The following is an 18,850-nucleotide window of genomic DNA, read 5'->3' on the forward strand; positions in this document are numbered from 1 at the left end:
CTGGGAAATCTCCCAAATACCTGTTGATTAAACAAAGCACTTCCAAGTAACATACAGGTCATAGAAGAAATCAAGAAAAATTTAAAAATATTTATGACTAAGTGAAAATGAAAACACAACACAACTTGTGGGAGGTAAGGAAAGCAGTGTTTAGAGGGAAATTTATAACATTAAATGTATACAATAGAAAAGAATAAAGATATAAACTAAAAAATCTAAGCTTCTATTTCAGGAAACTAGAAAAAAAAAAAAAGAGCAAATTAAATCCAAATGGAGAAGAAAAAGAAATAATAAGAATTACAGCAGGGGCGCCCAGGTGGCTCAGTTGGTTAAGCACCTGCCTTCGGCTCAGGTCATGATCCAAGGGTCATGGGATTGAGTCCGTGAGAAGCCTGCTTCTCACTCTCCCTCTGCCTGCCACTCCCCCTGCTTGTGTGCTCTCTCTCTGTCAAAGAAATATGTAAAATCTTAAAAAAAAAAAAAAAAAGAATTAGAGCAGAAATCAATGAACTTGAAAACAGGAAATCGATAGAGAAAATCTAAATCAAAAGCTGGTTCTCTGAAAAGATCAATAAAAACAATAAGCCTCTCTAGCCTGTCTAACTAAGAAAAAAAGAGAATACAAACAACTAGCATCAGAAGTGAGAGAGAGAATGTCACTACAGATGCCAAGGACATTGAACGGATAATGAAGGAATACTCTTAACAATCCTATGCCCACAAATTTGATAACCTCCATGAAACAGACCAATTTCTTGAATGATACAATCTGTTGAAACAAACAAAAAGAAACAGATAATCCAAATTGGCCTATATCTGTTAATAAGTTGAATCAATAATTAATAATCTTCAGGGGGCACCTGTGTGGCTCAGTCGTTAAGCATCTGCCTTTGGCTAGTCATGATCCCAGGGCCCTGGGATCGAGCCCCGCATTGGGCTCCTTGCTCAGCGGGAAGCCTGCTTCTCCCTCTCCCACTCTCCCTGCTTGTGTTTCCTCTCTCACTGTCTCACTCTCTGTCAAATAAATAAATAAAATATTAAAAAAAATAAAAATTAAAAAGAAATAATTATCTTCCCAAACAGAAAGTACCAGGCCCAGATGTGTTCAGATGGTGAATCCTACCAAACATTTAAGGAAGAAATTATACCAATTCTCTATAATCTCTTTTAGAGGACAGAAGCAGAGGAAACACTTCCTCTCATCCCACGAGGCCAGCATTACCCTGATACCAAAACTGTGCAAAGACATTCCAAGAAAACTACAGACTCATACCTCTCATAGCATAAATGCAAAAATCTTCAATAAAATATTAGCAAATCTAATATAAAACTGTATAAAAAGAATTATACATGTCCAATTATGATTTATTCCAGGTATATAAGTCAAGTTCAGTACTAAGAAGTCAGTTAGTGTAACCCATCGTATCAAGAGACTAAAAAAAAATCACATTATCCTGTCAGTAGATGCAATAAAAGCATTTGACAAAATCCAACAGTCACTATATGATAAAAGCTTTCAGTGAACTAGGCATGGGGGAGCGTCCTCAACTTGATAAATATCTACAAAACCCTATTGCTAACACCATACTTAATGATGGGAAACTCAGAGCTTTCCCACTAAGATTAGGAAAAAGGCAAGGATGTTCTCCTTCATCACTCCTTTTCAACACTACTTACTGGAAGTCCTCGTTAATGCAATAAGACAAGAAAAAGAAATAAATGGTATACTGATTTCAAAAGAAGAAATAAAACTGTTCACACATAGCATGACTGTCAATGTAGACAGTTTGAAAGAACCAATAAAAATGCTTCTGGAACTAATAAATTTTTATAGCAAGGTCACAGATACAAAGTCAACATACTAAAGGCAGTCATTTCCTATATACCAGCAATGAACAAGTGAAATTTGAAATTAAAAACAAATTACTATTTACATGAGAATCCCCCCTCCCCAGAATGAAATATGTGTTTATAGGAAGAGGCAAAAGACCCAGCATAGCCAACAGAATACTGAAGGAGAAGAATGAAGTTGGAGGACTGACACTACCTGACTCCAAGATTTACTATAAAGTTACAGTAATCAAGATAGTGAGGTAGTGTAGAAAGAATAGACAGACATATCAATGGAACAGAACAGAGCCCAAAATAGACCCACATAAATATAGGTGAATCAACTGTGACAGAGGCAAAAGCAATACAATGGAACAAAGATGGGTCTTTTCAACAAAGGGTGCTGGAACAACTGGACATCCACATATTAAAAAAAAAAAAAAGAATCTATACACAGACCTTAAACTCTTCCCCCAAAATTGACTCAAAATGGATCACAGACCTAAATGTAAAATACCAACTTAAAATACTCCTGCATATGGATAACAAAGAATAATCTGTTACTATCCTGAAGCTCTCCTCATCTGCTGGCATTACACTTTATAAACACTCGGTACTCAGTGTTAGCATACAGATGGAAAGGCTGATGTGCCTGAAAGTACTGAATGCTTGGCCCGTAAGCACAGGGTGATGGTTGAGTTCTCCCAGCTTCTGACTCTTGGTATGATGCATAAGCCCCTGGCCAAGCCTCAACCCTCCACGAGGCATCAATTGACCTCCTGAAGTCTATGGTAGAGCCTGTTTTCCTTCTTGCCGTCCCCTCCCCTCATTGGTCTGGGACTTCCTAAATGCCACCTGTCCCTTTCTGCTGCAAAAGGTGTTTGCTCCAGCCTATAAAGAGTGGGAGTGGAAAAGTATTCAGTTCTAGGCATGTCTACAAATTCTTCACCTTCCCAATAGCCTGGCCGGTTTCTTCTTACCAGGACACAGTGAGTCTCATTCTCAGAATCTTTGAGTCTGGCTAGCTGAAGGGGCACAGGCCAGCTCTGATGATGTCCTCACTGAAAAGGCAGACAACTATGGGATTGCAAGGGTCCAAGAAATGGAAAAGAAGGATGATGGCCTTTTCTGGTGAAGCTCAAAGGCTCCCACCCTGTATACAGGCCTATATGCCTACATGTGCCCAGCTTGAGTCAGGACACAGAGCTCACCCTGTCCTGCTGGTTTGGGTATTAGTTCATGGCAGCTCTGATTACAAACAGGATCAAATCATGCAGAGTTTCTGGTTTTATGTAATGCTATTGTGAAAATAAGCTGGACTCTCTTAACTTCCCTTCTCCATGATACCTTGCATAAGTCATGGCTGGAGAATATCACTATACCCCACCATACTGAGAAGCTAAAAGGTGAGATTCCTGGGGTTTGTTTTCCCAGCAATGAACCCAAGTCCTTCCTGCAGGACTGTTATTCCTGATCCAAGGTTAGAAGATCAGGAGACCATGACCTGGTAGATGTCTCCTTACCTAATCACTCCCCATTCAAGAGGGAAGACAGGTGTCTGTGCAAATTTACCTGGATGGGGATGAGAGAGGACAAGGAGGCCAAACAGGCACAGAGTGGGGCTGCCCCCTACCCAGGAAGGCCCAGTGAAGTCTTTAGGCCTGGCCAGGATCTTCCATCCCCAAAGTCAAGTCTATCTGCCTCCAGGGGCAAAAGTCAAGTCTATCTGCCTCCAGGGGCAGTTGCGCAATTTTGATTGCAGAAGACACAAAATCACGTAGGCCTCTGTATTAGTTTGCTAGCGCTGCTGTAACAAAGTACCACAAGTTTCGTGGCTTAAACAGAAATTTATTGTCTCACGGTTCTGGAGGCCGGAAGGCTGAAATCAAGGTGTCGGCAAGGTTGGTTCCTACCGAACACCATGAGGCCTCGCTTCTTGGCTTGCAGATGGCCATCTTCTCCCTGTGTCTTCACACGGTCTTCCACCTGTCATGCTGCATCTAAATTTCTTCTTCTAAAGATATCAGTCATACAGGATTAGGACCCACCCATATAGTCTCATTTTATCTAATTACTCTTTCAAGTCTATCTCTCCAAAAACTGGGAAGTAGGATTTCAACACAGGAATTTTTTAGGGGATGCAATTCAAACCATAACAGTTCCTAGAACACAATTTTATTTTGAGGATATTCACGGCCCAGAGCTAAGCTGGGCCAATGCAGATAGCTGTTCCTTTCCCAATCTCTCTCCACAACCTTTCCACTCCGTCAGATGAAGTCAAACACCCCTTTGCGTCCTTACAGAACTTGCCACCGCTATAATTAAACTGTGCGTTGTGAAGTTATTTCACTGACGTGTCAATCTCCCCATTAGACTGGAAGCATCGGGCGGTAGCAGGGCAAGTGGCTGTCTTGTACTTTGTTGCACATCCCACACCTGGCCCAGGCTCGGCTTGTAACAATCCGTAGTCGTGGAGCTGTGGGTCTCTGTGTGCTTCTGCTCACTTCTCTGACTCCTCGCTGGCCAATCCCTCAGGAGCCTCTGGTCCAAAGTACTCACATTTCAGAGAGACATTCCATACACTGTATTTCACTTTATATCATTTGTATTAACATTTAACCTCCTTTAAGGTCATTCACATTTTAATTTAAAATGTAAAAGGTAAATCCTTCATGTAATTTTTACTGTCTTATTATTGAGTTGTTAAGAGTTATGGAAGACCTAAATACAGAGAATATTTTTCACATTGCGTGGTTTTTCACTTCCTTAAAGGTTGAAGATTATAAGTTCTTAATGTGATATGGTCCAATCTATTATTTGTTTGTTTGAAGGTTAGTGCTTACATTTTGCTTCTGCCAGCTTCACTAAGACTGATAAACGAGACTTGTACATATTTAGGTGGTACGATGTGATGATTTCATACACATATACACTGTGAAATGATTACGACAACCAAATTAACACATCCATCAGATCATATAGTTACTTTTTGTATGTGTGTATGATAAGAACACTTACGATCTAGTCCCTTAGCAAACTGCAAGGATAATATACACTATAATTAACTATAATTGTCATGCTATCCACTAGATTCCCAGACCTTATTCATCTTACAACTGAATTCATGTAGCCTTTGACCAACATCTCTGAAAGTTAGTGCTTTCTGTGTGCTACGGAATCTCTGCCTACCCAAGATCATGAAGACTGTATCCTATGTTTTACTCTAGAAATTTTTACAATTTTACCTTTTACATTTAGGTCTATCATCCAACGGAAACCTCAGTAATTCAAGGAGCCATGTGTTGAAAAGACTATCCTATCCATTCCTCCATTGAGTTTTCTTGACACCTTGGTTGAAAATCAACAGGCTACATAGTGTGTCTCCTGCAATCTGTTCACCCTCACACCAATACACACTGTCTTAATTACTGGTACTTTATAGTAAACCTTGAAATCAGGTAGTGTTAAGTCCTCCAATTGGGCTTTTGTTTGACAGAATTATTTTGACTATTTTATTTTTAAAATTTTATTTATTTAAGAGAGTGAGCGAGGGAGCACAAGCAGGGGGAGCAGAAGAAGGAGAGGGAGAAGCAGGCTCCCTGCTAAGCAGGGAGACCAATGTGGGGCTTGATCCTAGGACCCCAAGATCATGACCCTAGCTGAAGGCTGACACCCAACTGACTGAGCCACCTAGGCGCCCCTTGTTTTGACTGTTTTAGATCTCTTTTATCTCTATATAACTCTGAGGTTAGCTTGTCAATGTCTACAAAGAAGCCTGCTAAGGTTTCAATTGGGATTACACATTTGGAGGAATATTTGCGGAGAATCGATATCTTAGCAATGCTGATTTTTGCCATTCATAATCATGACATATCACTCTATTCATATGTTTCACATTTTTAGTACAGAGACTTATATATCATGTTAAATATCATGTTAAACTTATATATCATATTCAAGTATGTTTTAAAAAATGACACAGCAAGTAAAATTGCTTTATTCAATTTCAAAGTTATTCATATATGAAAATAAATGATTTTTTAAAATATTGATCACGTATCCTATAAATTTGCTAAATTCACTTTTTAAGTCTAGCAGACTTTTTGGAGATTTCTTAGGATTTTTTTTTAGTAGATGGCACGTCATTTAAAAATAAGGACAGATTTACTTTTTCAACTCTTATGCTTTTTCCTTCTTTCTCAATGTGATGCACTGGCTAGGGCTTCCAGCTCAAAGTAGATTAGAAGTGGTCATTGTGGGCATCCTTCATTTGCTTCTAGACTTGGAGGGGAAGATCTTAATATATCACCTATCATCATAATGGCTACAGAGTTTTCAAAGATGCTCTCTAAGAAATTAAAGAAGTCTTGTATTCCTAGTTTGCTCAGATATCTTCCCCCATCAAGAGACGTTTTCGTCAAAAGCTTTTTCTGTATCTTTTGAAATGATCACATAGTGTTCCTTCTTTATTCTATTCCTGTGAATTAATTAGCAAATGCTATTCCTGAGATAAAATCCACTTGTTATGCTTTATTATGTTTTTTATATGTGATTGAATTTGTTATACTTAGTTATAATTAATTTTGCATCTATGTCCATGAGGAATATTGATTGATCTTTAATTTACTACTTTTGTAAGGTATCTGTCAGATGCTGGTATCAAGATTATGCAGGCTTCATGAAATAAGGTGGTAAGTGGTTCCGATTCCCATTTTCAGAAACATTTTGTGTAAGATCGATAGTATTTCTTCTATAAATGTTTGATAGAATTCACAAGTGAAACCAAGAGAGAGCCACAGTGATGGTGGTCCCCAAATCTATATTCATATTCCCCTCACACCCTTGGTGACCCAAGGACCAAGGTCAAAACAGAAACAGAACCACCCTAAAAATGCTTAGAGGCACATATTCCCTTATGTGCAGGGTGATCCATGAGAAATTTAACAGGCCACCAGGATAAAGGTCAGTTAGTTATTTTTAGAGAAAGGTAACATAATCCAGAAAGATGACAGAGCATATTATCCACAATGTAATATATAAATAAAATAAAGAAATAGAAAAATGTATTCCATGATCCAGAGGAAAAAACACTCAACTAAACAGATTCACAGAAAACTCAGATGGTGGAAATGTGGACAAGAATTTTTAAATAACTGATGTGTCAAAGAATCTTCAGAAAAAATATATATTTGAATACAAAGAGTGAAGCGATAGAGAATTTTAAGAGAGTCATAAAAGCTATAAAAATGAACCAAAAATAAATCTCAGAACTGAAAAACACACTACATAAAATAAAATACATCACTGGATGGAGTTAACAACAGACTGGGAAGAACACTGGGATTAAAGACACAGGATAGCCACTTGCCCAAACTGAGGTACAGGGAAGAAAAAGACTGAAAAAAACAATACAGAGCTTTCACAGCCGATAGGCGGCATTAAGTAATCTATCACGTTTGTGTAGCTGGAGCTGAAGAAGAAGAGTAACAAGTGAGACAGAAAAAAATATTTGAAGAAAAATAATGGTGGCAACTGTTCTACATTTCACTGAAATCAGCAGCCCATAGTCCCAGAAACCTCAGAGGAAGGACCTCAAGCAGGATCCACAACCAGAAGACCACTCTTAGGCACATTACAGACAAAGAGCTAGAAACCAAAGAGAGAGAGAAAATATTCAGAGCAGCCAGAATAAAAAGACATGTTATATACAGAATAACAATAGGAATGACCACTGACTCCGGAACTGCTCGAATGAATGTGAAGCACTGGAATGGTATATATGTGAGAAAATACAAGAGATTATTTTTCTCTTAAAAAAATTCTTTGGTAACCAATTGACTATTTAATTTTTAAATATTCACAACCTATAGGATATAGAACAAATTTATCGGTATCATACTTAACAAGAGCATAAAAGACAAAAAGGGGTATAAATGGACTGGTTTTTAAGGTTTTTACATTGTATGGAAATAGAATGATATTAACTCAAAGCAACTGATAAACGTGAAGACTGTAAACTCAAGAGCAACCACCTAAAATAGAAAGAGGTGTAACAATGGAAGACAGTAGGAGATACAGAACAAAGTGCTGAAGGAAACACCCAATTACCTCAGATGAAGGCAGGAAAGGAGGGACAAAGAACAAGGGGTCAAGAGAACACAAGTAAGATAATGAGACAACCAATCAAATATAGTAACATTAAAAGGGAACAGACTGAACAGTCCATTAGGAAGTTAGTGATTTCAGGTTTCAACTACTGCTGGTTACAAGACCCACTCTAAATATAAAGACACAGAATGACAGTAAAGGACTGGAAACAATGTGACATGTCACTAGTGAGCATAAAGAACCTGGTGTGGCTATTAACACAGAAAACTTTAAAGACAGAAGTATTACAGACAAAAAAAGAGGATTAATTTCACATTGATAAGATGGTAAATCATGGAGAAGATATAACAAATATAAATGTGTAAGCATCTAATAAAGTTTCTAAACACATCAAGAAAATTAAAAAAATATTTATACTGGAAACTGTATTTCCATTTAAAAATGGAGAAAAATATACTCACAAGTGATAAAATCTGTAAAACGACTATATACTTTTACCAAGAAAGCGACAGGACCTGTGTAGACAAACTATAAAATCTTGTCAGGATTAAAGACTCATGCCAATGCCTTTGAAGACAATATACTTCCATTTTCAAGTGAAGAAATAAGCAGAGCTACAATCAAAGTGCCAGTGTGGCTATGTTTAACTGACAGCAGAGTATTTTTTTCTTTTTTAAGTATTCATGATGAGGGGCAGAAAAGTCATGATGTCTACAATTTACATTCAAGTGGCACACTGAAAAAAGAAAGGCAGAAATACATGGTAAGATGTTAACAATTCTTGAGAGCAGGTAGTGGTGTAAGTTGTACATCTCAATATGTAAGTTCTAAAATTGTTGTAAGTTTGAAAATTTTTTAATAAAAAATATTTTAAAATGCATTTATTAAGTAACAATTTCCATAAAATTTTTGAAAGGTAAATGAAAGATGAAGGTTATCTTACCAGGTATGTATGATAAATTTCAACACAGTTACAGTAATCAAAACAGTATGACCACAGTCGAGGATTAGTTAATTAGCATTTAAATGGCTTAAGGAACCCAAACAATTATCCAAGTTTATATGAAAACTTCAAGCAGTGGAAAAAATGGATTATTAATTAAATGGCATTGATTCAACCCACCAGGAATAAATTAAAGACGTAACTCCAGAAGAACTAAGATCTAACTATGAAAATCAAAACTATAAAAATACACAGAATGAATATGAAGTACTATTTATATTACTGTGAGGACAGGGGAGGTCATCTTAAGCAAGACAGCCAGATTTGATAAAAACAAGTAAGAGATCTGACCTCATGAAATTAAATTTCTTTATAGTCAAAAGAAAATCTGAATAAAGTTTTGCAAATCACCTGAAGAAAATATTTGTAACACATAACAGAGAAACTTTTAGTACTCTTAATAAAATATACAATACAAACTGATTTATAAAAAAAAGTAAACAATTCAACAAAAAATATGCGAAAGCTCTGAACAGGCATATACCTAGAAGTCGGAACAATGACTAGTTAACAAACATGAAGCCGTCCGTAAAGCGGGCAGCTATCAGAAAACGGCACATTTAACGAGCAACAGTTTTCACCTGCATGTCAGGAGGAGTGTGAATTTCCACAATCCTTTTAGAAAATTTACTGTGTTTATATGTTTATAAATTTCTAGCATCATGCAGTACACAGTATATATTTTTAGAGGACCAGTAGGTAAGGCTAAATAAGCAAAGTTATTGCAGCTTTATTTATACTGCAAAATTCTAGAAGTATCTTACCATCAGGGGAGAGCTTTAACAAGCTTTTATATAGTATGGGGTATATACTACTCCATACTACAAGATGTTATATAACTCTTAGAAAAAAGGAATGCATCTGGTATAATCACATTTTTATTTAAAAAAGAGGACACTATATTTGTGTATATATATTGTGTACACACACACACACACAGACACACACCCCAACACAGAGCTTTGAATAAACACAGAAAAGTGTATAGGATGATAGTATACTCAACAGATTGCTGGCATGGAGTGCAGAACAGAATATTCTTCTTCTTGTATACACTTCTGCATTCTTTGAATTAAGACAAACATGCATTATCTTTAAAATTATTAACTGTCCAAAAATTAATTAATCACCCATAATGAAGACAGTATATACCACTAATACACACACATATATGCATTAAGCACCACATACACTATTTGAAATTAGATTCTTAAATTTTCTATTTTAAAATTATTATTATTGTAATCATTTTGCTAAAAAATATATGCAAGAAACATGATACTAATTACATGACTCTTACTTAAAACCTACCATATATATATATATATATATATATATATATATAGGCACATGGGTTTCAGCAAGCCAAAGGCTACTTTCATCCAGGGTATATTTTCTCAATCTTATAACTGCCATAAGAAAGAGAACTGTAAGCAAACACCTGTTTCTACAAGAACTACACACAAAACCTGCTGCAGGCACAGACATATGACGATTGTAAGTCATGGGCATCCCATGGGCTACAGAAAGAGGAAGGTGTGCTAGGAAGAACCCTTGTGGCCCTTCACGACACTGACCCGTTCCATGATCCTGGGAGGCCCTGGCAATGTGTTCAGACCACCCTAGGTGAAAATAAGGTAGCTCTGTTTTCCTTAAACAGGGTTTCCAAAATTGTATAAGTTTCAGGCTCTGCAAAATCTGGACCTGCCCCTGTTTGAATATAAACTGAATCACACACAACAGTAGCTTAATCAAAGGAACGGATACCATTATATTATATGTATGTAATGTTCTTCAAGAGGCAAACTTTATTACATATCTGTAGTCATTTGTAATCCTAAGGTTTTGTGTTTGTGGTACCTGAGTGAATCGCTTCTAAAAACTTGAAAACAGACTCTTCTAAAAAGAAATGTTATGATCTGTACTTAATGGATCATGGAGGAAGAATGCAAAGCACCTGAACAAGAGAGTATCGCCCCAAGTTCAGCAAGACTAGAAGAGGCCAGTAAACGAATGTTCACAAATCTAAAGATAAAGATGGCATCACTTAAGACGGGCTTGGTCAGATGTGGAAACAGCAAAGGGAAAGTCCTAGTAAAAGCTGGTGGTCACACCTACAAACTGACAAAAGGAATAGGCAGGTTAGCCAATGGACTGAGCTCTAATACATAGATGGCGGACAGATTCACAGTGAACACACCTGATATATTTCTTTTTTTTTTTTTTTTAAAGATTTTATTTATTTATTTGACAGGGAGAGACAGACAGAGAGGGAACACAAGCAGGGGGAGTGGGAGAGGAGGAAGTAGGCTCCCAGCGGAAGAGCCTGATGTGGGGCTCGATCCCAGAACACCGGGATCACACCCTGAGCCGAAGGCAGATGCTCAGCGACTGAGCCACCCAGGCACCCCACACCTGATATAGACATGCCTTCCCAGAAAAGATAAAGCGATGATGCATTGGAACACCTACGTAATCTAATTCTCCTTGTTCTGACTCCATGTCCATGAAACAAACTTTTGGTTGTCACTTGTTTTCCTAAATGATCTGACCACACTGAATGTCAATACTCTGACGCTTGTAACTAGAATCTACGTTTGTAGGTGAATAAAATGGAATTCAGTTTTATCCATCTATCATGTTAGCTTGGTCAATAAGATCTGGATTCTGAAAAATGAACTGATCTTCATCTGCTTTTGATTCTGTGGAGCCAATTACCAAATCCTGGCCTGAAATGAACTCAAGGACGGGCTTCTCGGAAAATGACATCTCCTTAAAAGTACCCATTCCTGGGGCACCAGGTGGCTCAGACAGTTAAGGGTCCACCTTCGGCTCAGGTCATGATCTCCAGGTCCTAGGATCGAGTCCCATGTCGGGCTCCCAGCTCAGTGGGGAGTCTGTTTCTCCCTCTGCCCCTTCCCCTCCTTGTGCTCTGTCTCTCTCTCTCTCAAAAGGATAAATAAAATCTTAAAAAAAAAAAGTACCCATTCCTGTGTGAGCAGTTTAAATTGCAATTCATATTTTAATTAATATATACCCATAATTGACTCTCAGTAATTTTGTCAAATAAGGAAATATGCAAAGCAAATATAAATACAGTACACGTAAACCAAAAAGAAAACACAAATATTTTTACATTTTTTCTTTCAAATATAAATTTATGCTAAATTACATTTCTGTTTGTAAGTATAAGTTTATTCCAGATAATATTTCCTAAGCTTCTAGACTTTTAAAAATGATTTTTACCTATGTGATTGATTATTAAGGTTTAGCGATCCAGTCTGGTACATCTCTTCCAACTGTTTCCTGTTTCCAAAGTATAAAGCAAGGTCTGTGGCAATGATGGCTTTGCGGATGATCTCAAGCACCTGTTCGTACTCACTGGAGCTCAGGGTGGAGAAGATATTGTGCCCTTCCAACTACAGAAAAAACACAAATAAACACCACCAATAACAAGCACAAGCTCTAATCTTATGACATTTGCAGGTACCTGAAACAATACAGTCAGTCAGTGGCATTTGGCACACAAATGACAGGTTTGGGGGAAACAAAAGAATCGTTTGTAACGATTAATGGAAATTAACGTCCCAGTTTCTCTTTAAGCTACAACAGTGAAGCTACCACTTAAATGATCTATCTCCTACGGTGGCATCATTTGCTACCACAAAATCCCAGGTATTTAAATACATAGCTAATTTTTGGATATTTCCAGGAAGCAATTGAAGGACTAGAAAATGTAAAATATTTAAGACATTTCTTCTTAAACTAATTTAAAACTTTGGTAATTTTTATATTAGACTGGATATTAATGGGTTAAAAAATCATGGATATCTTTGTCCACTTCAACAAGTCTAATGAATGAAACTACTTTCTCCATGTCATAGAAGAAAATGTCCCACAACCTCAAAATAAAATTTAGTCAGGCATATTACAATTGCCCCCTACAGGTAACAACCCTTTTCCATAAAACGCAAATCGCTGAGGTGCAAACACCGTAGGGCCATACTCTCTCCTTCTGTCCTCATGGGACGGGGGACAGCAGACCATCACCCTGGACAAGACCAGAGCACTGGGCATTTGAACTCTGTTACCTCAGAATTATTCTTCTGCATATGAATCTGTTAAATCTTTTTACAATAACTGAGACTCTAAGTCTTTATTTGTAACCGAGATAAAAATGGGTCATTCTTGTTCAAACAAAAAAGACTGATATAATAAAAACGTATTCAATTTGTGGGCTCATGAATTATTGTAAAATTATTCATTATTAGTCAACACAGTCCTACTGTAATTGATTGTTTTCACTTGCTCTAATCTATATTTACTGGCTGATAAAATACATTAAAAACCTGAAATTATTAAAATATACTTTTTTTTTAAACAAAATCAGACCTCTCGCTAAGACACTGCCTCCTTCCTAGTACTCTGAAATAAGGCTGTACACACACATTTGTTTTCAATCACCAGAATCTTTATTACCGACTCTTAAACCTTTATAAATATTTAAATTATCCTATGATAAACTCAGCAAATGGAGTTAGTTCTAGTTGGTTATTTTCCTGACAATAGTAACAGGAAGGCCTTATATTTGTAGGACGCTCTAAATTCACAAAACATTTTCCAAACACCTGATTTCACTTCCGAATTATAAAATTTGAATAACTCTTTGATGTCTAATTGAAATGAAGTTACTTGCTGAAGCATCAACAAGATTTTTCTTTGAAGAGCAAGCGCAGAGCTGATAGAAACTGGTCATTTCGGTCATTTTTAGTAATGCAAGCTCATTTGAAGCAGCTTTCATGAATACAATAGGGCCAAAGGGTAGACGTGATGACAGACTTGAACTCAACACAAGGAAGAACCCCCTGAAGTTCAGCTACCATGGCGACAGAATGGGGACGACGCAGGAGCTGCTGTTCTGGGGGGGAGGTGTCAAGCACAGGCCGGTTAGTAACTGAGGGGACAAGGGGAGGGGATTCAAGCTCTGGGAAGGTGGCTGAACTCAAACTCTCCAAAATTTTAGTGCAGGAAGATAAAAGAACTCTTTTTCTCTGACTCCTGCTACGAAATCCTAACTCAAGTAAAGCAGCAGCATCCGTTTCAACACTTAATGCCTTGTCACCTACGCTCCCAAATCATAAACACGTTTCACACGGTAGGTCCGCTGGTACTCACACACATCGGCCATCGGCACATCGTCTGGAGAGCAATCGCATGTCATACACATTCATATGCTTTATCCTATTACCAAGAAACCAGCAAGTTTTAGTGTATAAAAACATTCTATCATACTGTTGAGAAAATTTTTTAATCTCTCTAAAATGGGAACTTCTTGGCCTGGGTTCTAGAAATTCCCTCTGGGACCACAGAGTTATAAACTCACTGCATCTATCTATCTATAAAATATGTGTTGAGTGTGTCATCCATAAGCACATTATTTTATCAATTCTCGGAAGTGTCCATGATCTCTGGCAATGGAGACCCGTTTTAGAGGATCTCTATATTCTGTTGGCTACTTTGGATTTATTATTTCTTTTATTACTTTTCTTTCTTTAAAATTTTTATTTAAATTCTAGTTAGTTAACATAAAGTGCAATATTGGTTTCAGGTACTTTTCGATAGTAAAGGCAACTAGGTGGAGAAGTTCAGCAGAGGACCTTCATAAGGGGAAGTTGTAACCAGAACCCTTTTACCGCCTCCTGCAATACTCTGCAAGAGCAAAGGAACAGATGAATACTGAAACAGTATCCCTTCAAGAGGACCAAGTATGTATTTTTTAGCACTTTGCTCCTACCAAAGGAAAAGAAAATAAGGGAGATACAGCAACCAAACACAGCAGATAAATAGCTTAAAATCTTTTAAAAGCTCCAATTTCGCATTAGTTAACATCAAAATCTCATAGTATAATACTTTTATATACCAACTGGTGAGTTTATTATAGTTAATGTCCCAGGTTATAGTGGTCGAAGTTTATGTCAATTCAAGACAGTTCATCCCATTTTGTATCAATCAGGCATAAAATAACCTGCATTTTATATCAGGAAATGTTCCTAAAATCCAGAGATGGCTGATCTGCATACAGCCCCAGGCCTGGGACAGCACTCTTGGGCTCTGTTGCAGGTGCTCTGAGCAGCCGAGGTCTGGGAGCTACTGCAGAACACTGCGATGCTGGGATCAGCCCTGCGCTGGATGTGCTGGAAGCCCCCCACGACCCACTCCCTGGGTAGGTGATCTCTCGGGCCCTCCAGCTCTCAAACACGGTGAGCCTGCGGACCCTCAGCTGTCTACTGCACTGCTGGGGCGCTTCCGCCTCTGTCCTTCCCATAAGATGAAGAACGTATGCCTTTGCTGACCTGGCAGATATTGTCTGTGCCATGTTTTACTTTGTGTAAGGGTGTTCGTAGGACAGTAGCTATTCTGCCCACCGCCCCCAAAAACGTGAGTTCATCTGTGAGGGGTTCACAGCTTAGTGGGAGAGAAGCGAATAAGCACACAATAAAACGGATGGAGCGGTCTCCGTGACAGTGAAGTGAAGGGCTCCAGAAGAGCACGGGCAGGGCCATGGATTCTGCAGGACAAGGAGGGGCCGCAAGAGACCACATGTGTTCAGTGGGAGCCACACAATTTCAGTATGGCTCAAGCACATCGTCTGCATGGAAAAACGGTGACACCGTGACAGAGTTCATCAAAGGCCTTGTGTCAGAACAGAAATGATCACTGGAAGGTAACAAGGAGGGTCATGAGACATGAGACCCGTTTTTAGACAATCACTCCAGCAACTATGTGGGATGCGGGGAGGTTAGAACCGAAGTGGAAGGACACACTGATCCATCCATCTTTCCTTAGCAAGCTTTTAAAATATTATTATTAACCATAAATAATTCTTTCCAAAACCCTAGCTCTATGAATGAGATTCTTGAGGAAGGCTTTGGAGCTCAGATTTCAATACCTGCCTGCCAGCTAGCCCAAGCTTCCCCAGGTGGGTGTAAGTCACCACCACAGGAAGCCACAGGCATGGGCTGAATCATTCAGGGGATCTGAGATGACAAAAGTCAGTTGCATTGAGCATTCACAACAGCAATGGCTTGGTATTTATTTAATACTTAATCGCCTTCTGCATCAAACCACAGGCTAGGACGCATGGTAGTACTGTAATTAAGAACTCAGGGCTTGGAGTCAAACAATTCTAGTTTTTAATCCTGTTCTATCACTTACTAGCTGTATGACAATGGACAAGTTACTTAACCTCTTTGATGCACATTACTCTTATTCGTAAAATGGAAATAAACTGATACCTATCTCACAGAATATTATAAAAATGAATGTGTTACTATGTGCAAAATTCTTTTTTTTTTTAAAGATTTTATTTATTTATTTGACAGAGATAGAGACAGCCAGCGAGAGAGGGAACACAAGCAGGGGGAGTGGGAGAGGAAGAAGCAGGCTCACAGCGGAGGAGCCTGATGTGGGGCTCGATCCCAGAACGCCGGGATCACGCCCTGAGCCGAAGGCAGATGCCCAACCGCTGTGCCACCCAGGCGCCCCTATGTGCAAAATTCTTAAGTTTCTGATTTATTTATAGTATTAACTCATAAGTACTACAATATTTATAATGAGTACCTAACAAATGATGAAATGATTACTATGATGATGGTGGTGACGAAGAGGCCAAAATCTACCAGTATAACTTCTGCAGCCGGAGCTAAGAGACAGAAAGGAGAATCAAACAAACAAATACCACACATATGCCCAGAAAGAAATATGGTAGCCAAAGATCACCTCTATCCATTCAGAATACATCTGCAGAAAAGGACAGGTTTAACCTAAAAGAAGTAATGAAAATGTCACAGGATCCCAAAATGTTGGGTATAAAGACAATTCTCTTAACAGCTAAACATATTTCAAAAGCACCACTCAATTCAAGATTAATGGAATATTGAGAAAATTTTCTTAATAACAAAAAAGATTATTCCTAATTGGTCTTTTTTTAAATTTTGATGTGTTAGCACTTAACATGGGATATTCACAGAAGGTAAAATACAGAAAAAGGGTGGCTTCAATAGTTAAAGTAATCACTGACACCTCATTAGGAAAGAGAATAAGTAGATTTAATATTCCAACACTAATGGTTCTACCACAATTACTAAAATATGTGGGTAAGCTGTGGGTAAGCAAACAAAGCTTCCCTGCTTCCCTGGGTGTCACTGTCCACATAAATTGTCTCCTTACTTGAAGGCATTCCACTTTTTGTTTCAGTACCAAGCCACCCTTTGTCCTAAGGAGACTCACTGACTCACTCTCCCTTAAATAAAACTCGGCGGTTTTCAGTCTCCAACTTTGCACTCACTGTTTTGCGTCCCCGGAACTCTCTTGCATCTACATTCCACACCTTCACATGACCGCTGCCAGCCATGTCAGGAGACCCAGTGATGGGTGGGCAGGGACAGGGATGAGGTGCAGTCACTGTCCTCATTGGGCTTATAAGCTGAGCTCGCCAACAGAGAATTTCAATGCAATGTGAAAAAAACTAAGATACGTGTCTGTTTGCGGGCTCAGGGGCCAAGTAAAGGGGCACATGGCTGTGCTCCAGCTGTGTGGGGAAGTCATGGGATAATTCCACTGGAGGAGGTAACACCTAAGCTGAGCCTTGAAGATAAGTAGTTGGCCAAAAAGGCAGTGGGAGAATTACAAGTAGGAAGGATGCAGGCAATGACACAGAAGTAAGAAATAATCTGCAATGAAGAAGTACAGTAGACACAACAGTCCTAGAACACCCATAGGCCATTCACGAAAGACCTGAATATCAGTTTAGAAATGGAATTTATTCGGGCGCCTGGGTGGCTCAGTCGGTTAAGCAGCTGCCTTCGACTCAGGTCATGATCCCAGGGTCCTGGGATGGAGCCCCGCATCGGGCTCCCTGCTCAGTGGGGAGTCTGCTTCTCCCTCTGCCTGCTGCTCCCCCTGCTTGTGCTTTCCCTCTCTCTCTTGAATAAATAAAATCTTAAAAAAAAAAAAAGAAATTGACACCACAGGACCCATAGATGACTTTTAAACAGGAGAATAACATGTTCAGACATGTGTTTGGAAGACGGACTTGAGAGAGGCAAGCTTGGAGAAACGGTGGTCAATGAGGGAAAAAAGGTAGCTAACAGATGATGAAGGCTGAATGCGGGCTGTCAAAGAAGCAAGGTCACTGAGGTATTCACGTGCTATAACCATATATTGCTGTCTCTTATTTTAGTGACCGGAAGTTGGAATTTTTACTATTACTCTAGACTATCACCTTAAATTGGTCAAGTCTGGAGTTGTCATCATAATGGCAGGCCCTGGCACCTGGATGTGGGGTCGGGGTGGGGCATAATGACTCTAAGGTGATCCCCATGTGGTGGTTGGGAGATGGAGGCCACTGCCAGGAGATGTACAATAACAGGCACAATTTTGGTGACACCGAATGCTGAGTTCAGGTGTCTGGAAGCGGAAGTCCCCCTGTGCCCCAGGCTGAGACACAGGTGTGAGAGCCACAGCCGATGGTGACAGGAGGACTCCAGGGAGCAGCCTGGTGGAGCACTAAGACAAGGAGCATGATGGCAGGGATTGGGCTCTGCTGTTATTACACCCCCTGAACCTAAAGTGGGTGTTGGCAGCTGGGAGGAGCTCAAGAAATGTTTGCTATTAAAATGAAATTCAAGGGGCAGTTAGAAATGGATCTGAGAAGAAATATTCCGAGAAGTATCATGAGCATAAATGTCAAATCAGCAGAGAGTACAGATATTTCCAGAAAAAGGAGGAAACCTTTCCTGAATGCTCCTGCCCACAGTGATGGGCCATCTGTTTATGATCCTGATACATTTCTCCCTGTTCCAACTCACACAGGAGGCTTTAGGTCAGCTCAGCATAGGGATTCGGTTT

At 39.0% G+C, this 18,850-nt stretch overlaps 1 protein-coding gene across 1 annotated transcript in view; it reads right to left on the bottom strand.

Moving 5' to 3' along the window:
* Positions 1–18,850, bottom strand: part of PDE10A (phosphodiesterase 10A) — a 285,459-nt gene that overhangs the window by 23,118 nt on the left and 243,491 nt on the right. Inside the window, exon 18 of the mRNA XM_045805465.2 lies at positions 12,188–12,360. Coding sequence (XP_045661421.2) covers positions 12,188–12,360 — 173 coding nt within the window. The remainder of the gene's footprint in view (positions 1–12,187; positions 12,361–18,850) is intronic.

Source organism: Ursus americanus, chromosome 11, assembly GCF_024610735.1.
Source record: "Ursus americanus isolate L20-20 chromosome 11, mUrsAme1.1.p, whole genome shotgun sequence".
Taxonomy (NCBI): domain Eukaryota; kingdom Metazoa; phylum Chordata; class Mammalia; order Carnivora; family Ursidae; genus Ursus; species Ursus americanus.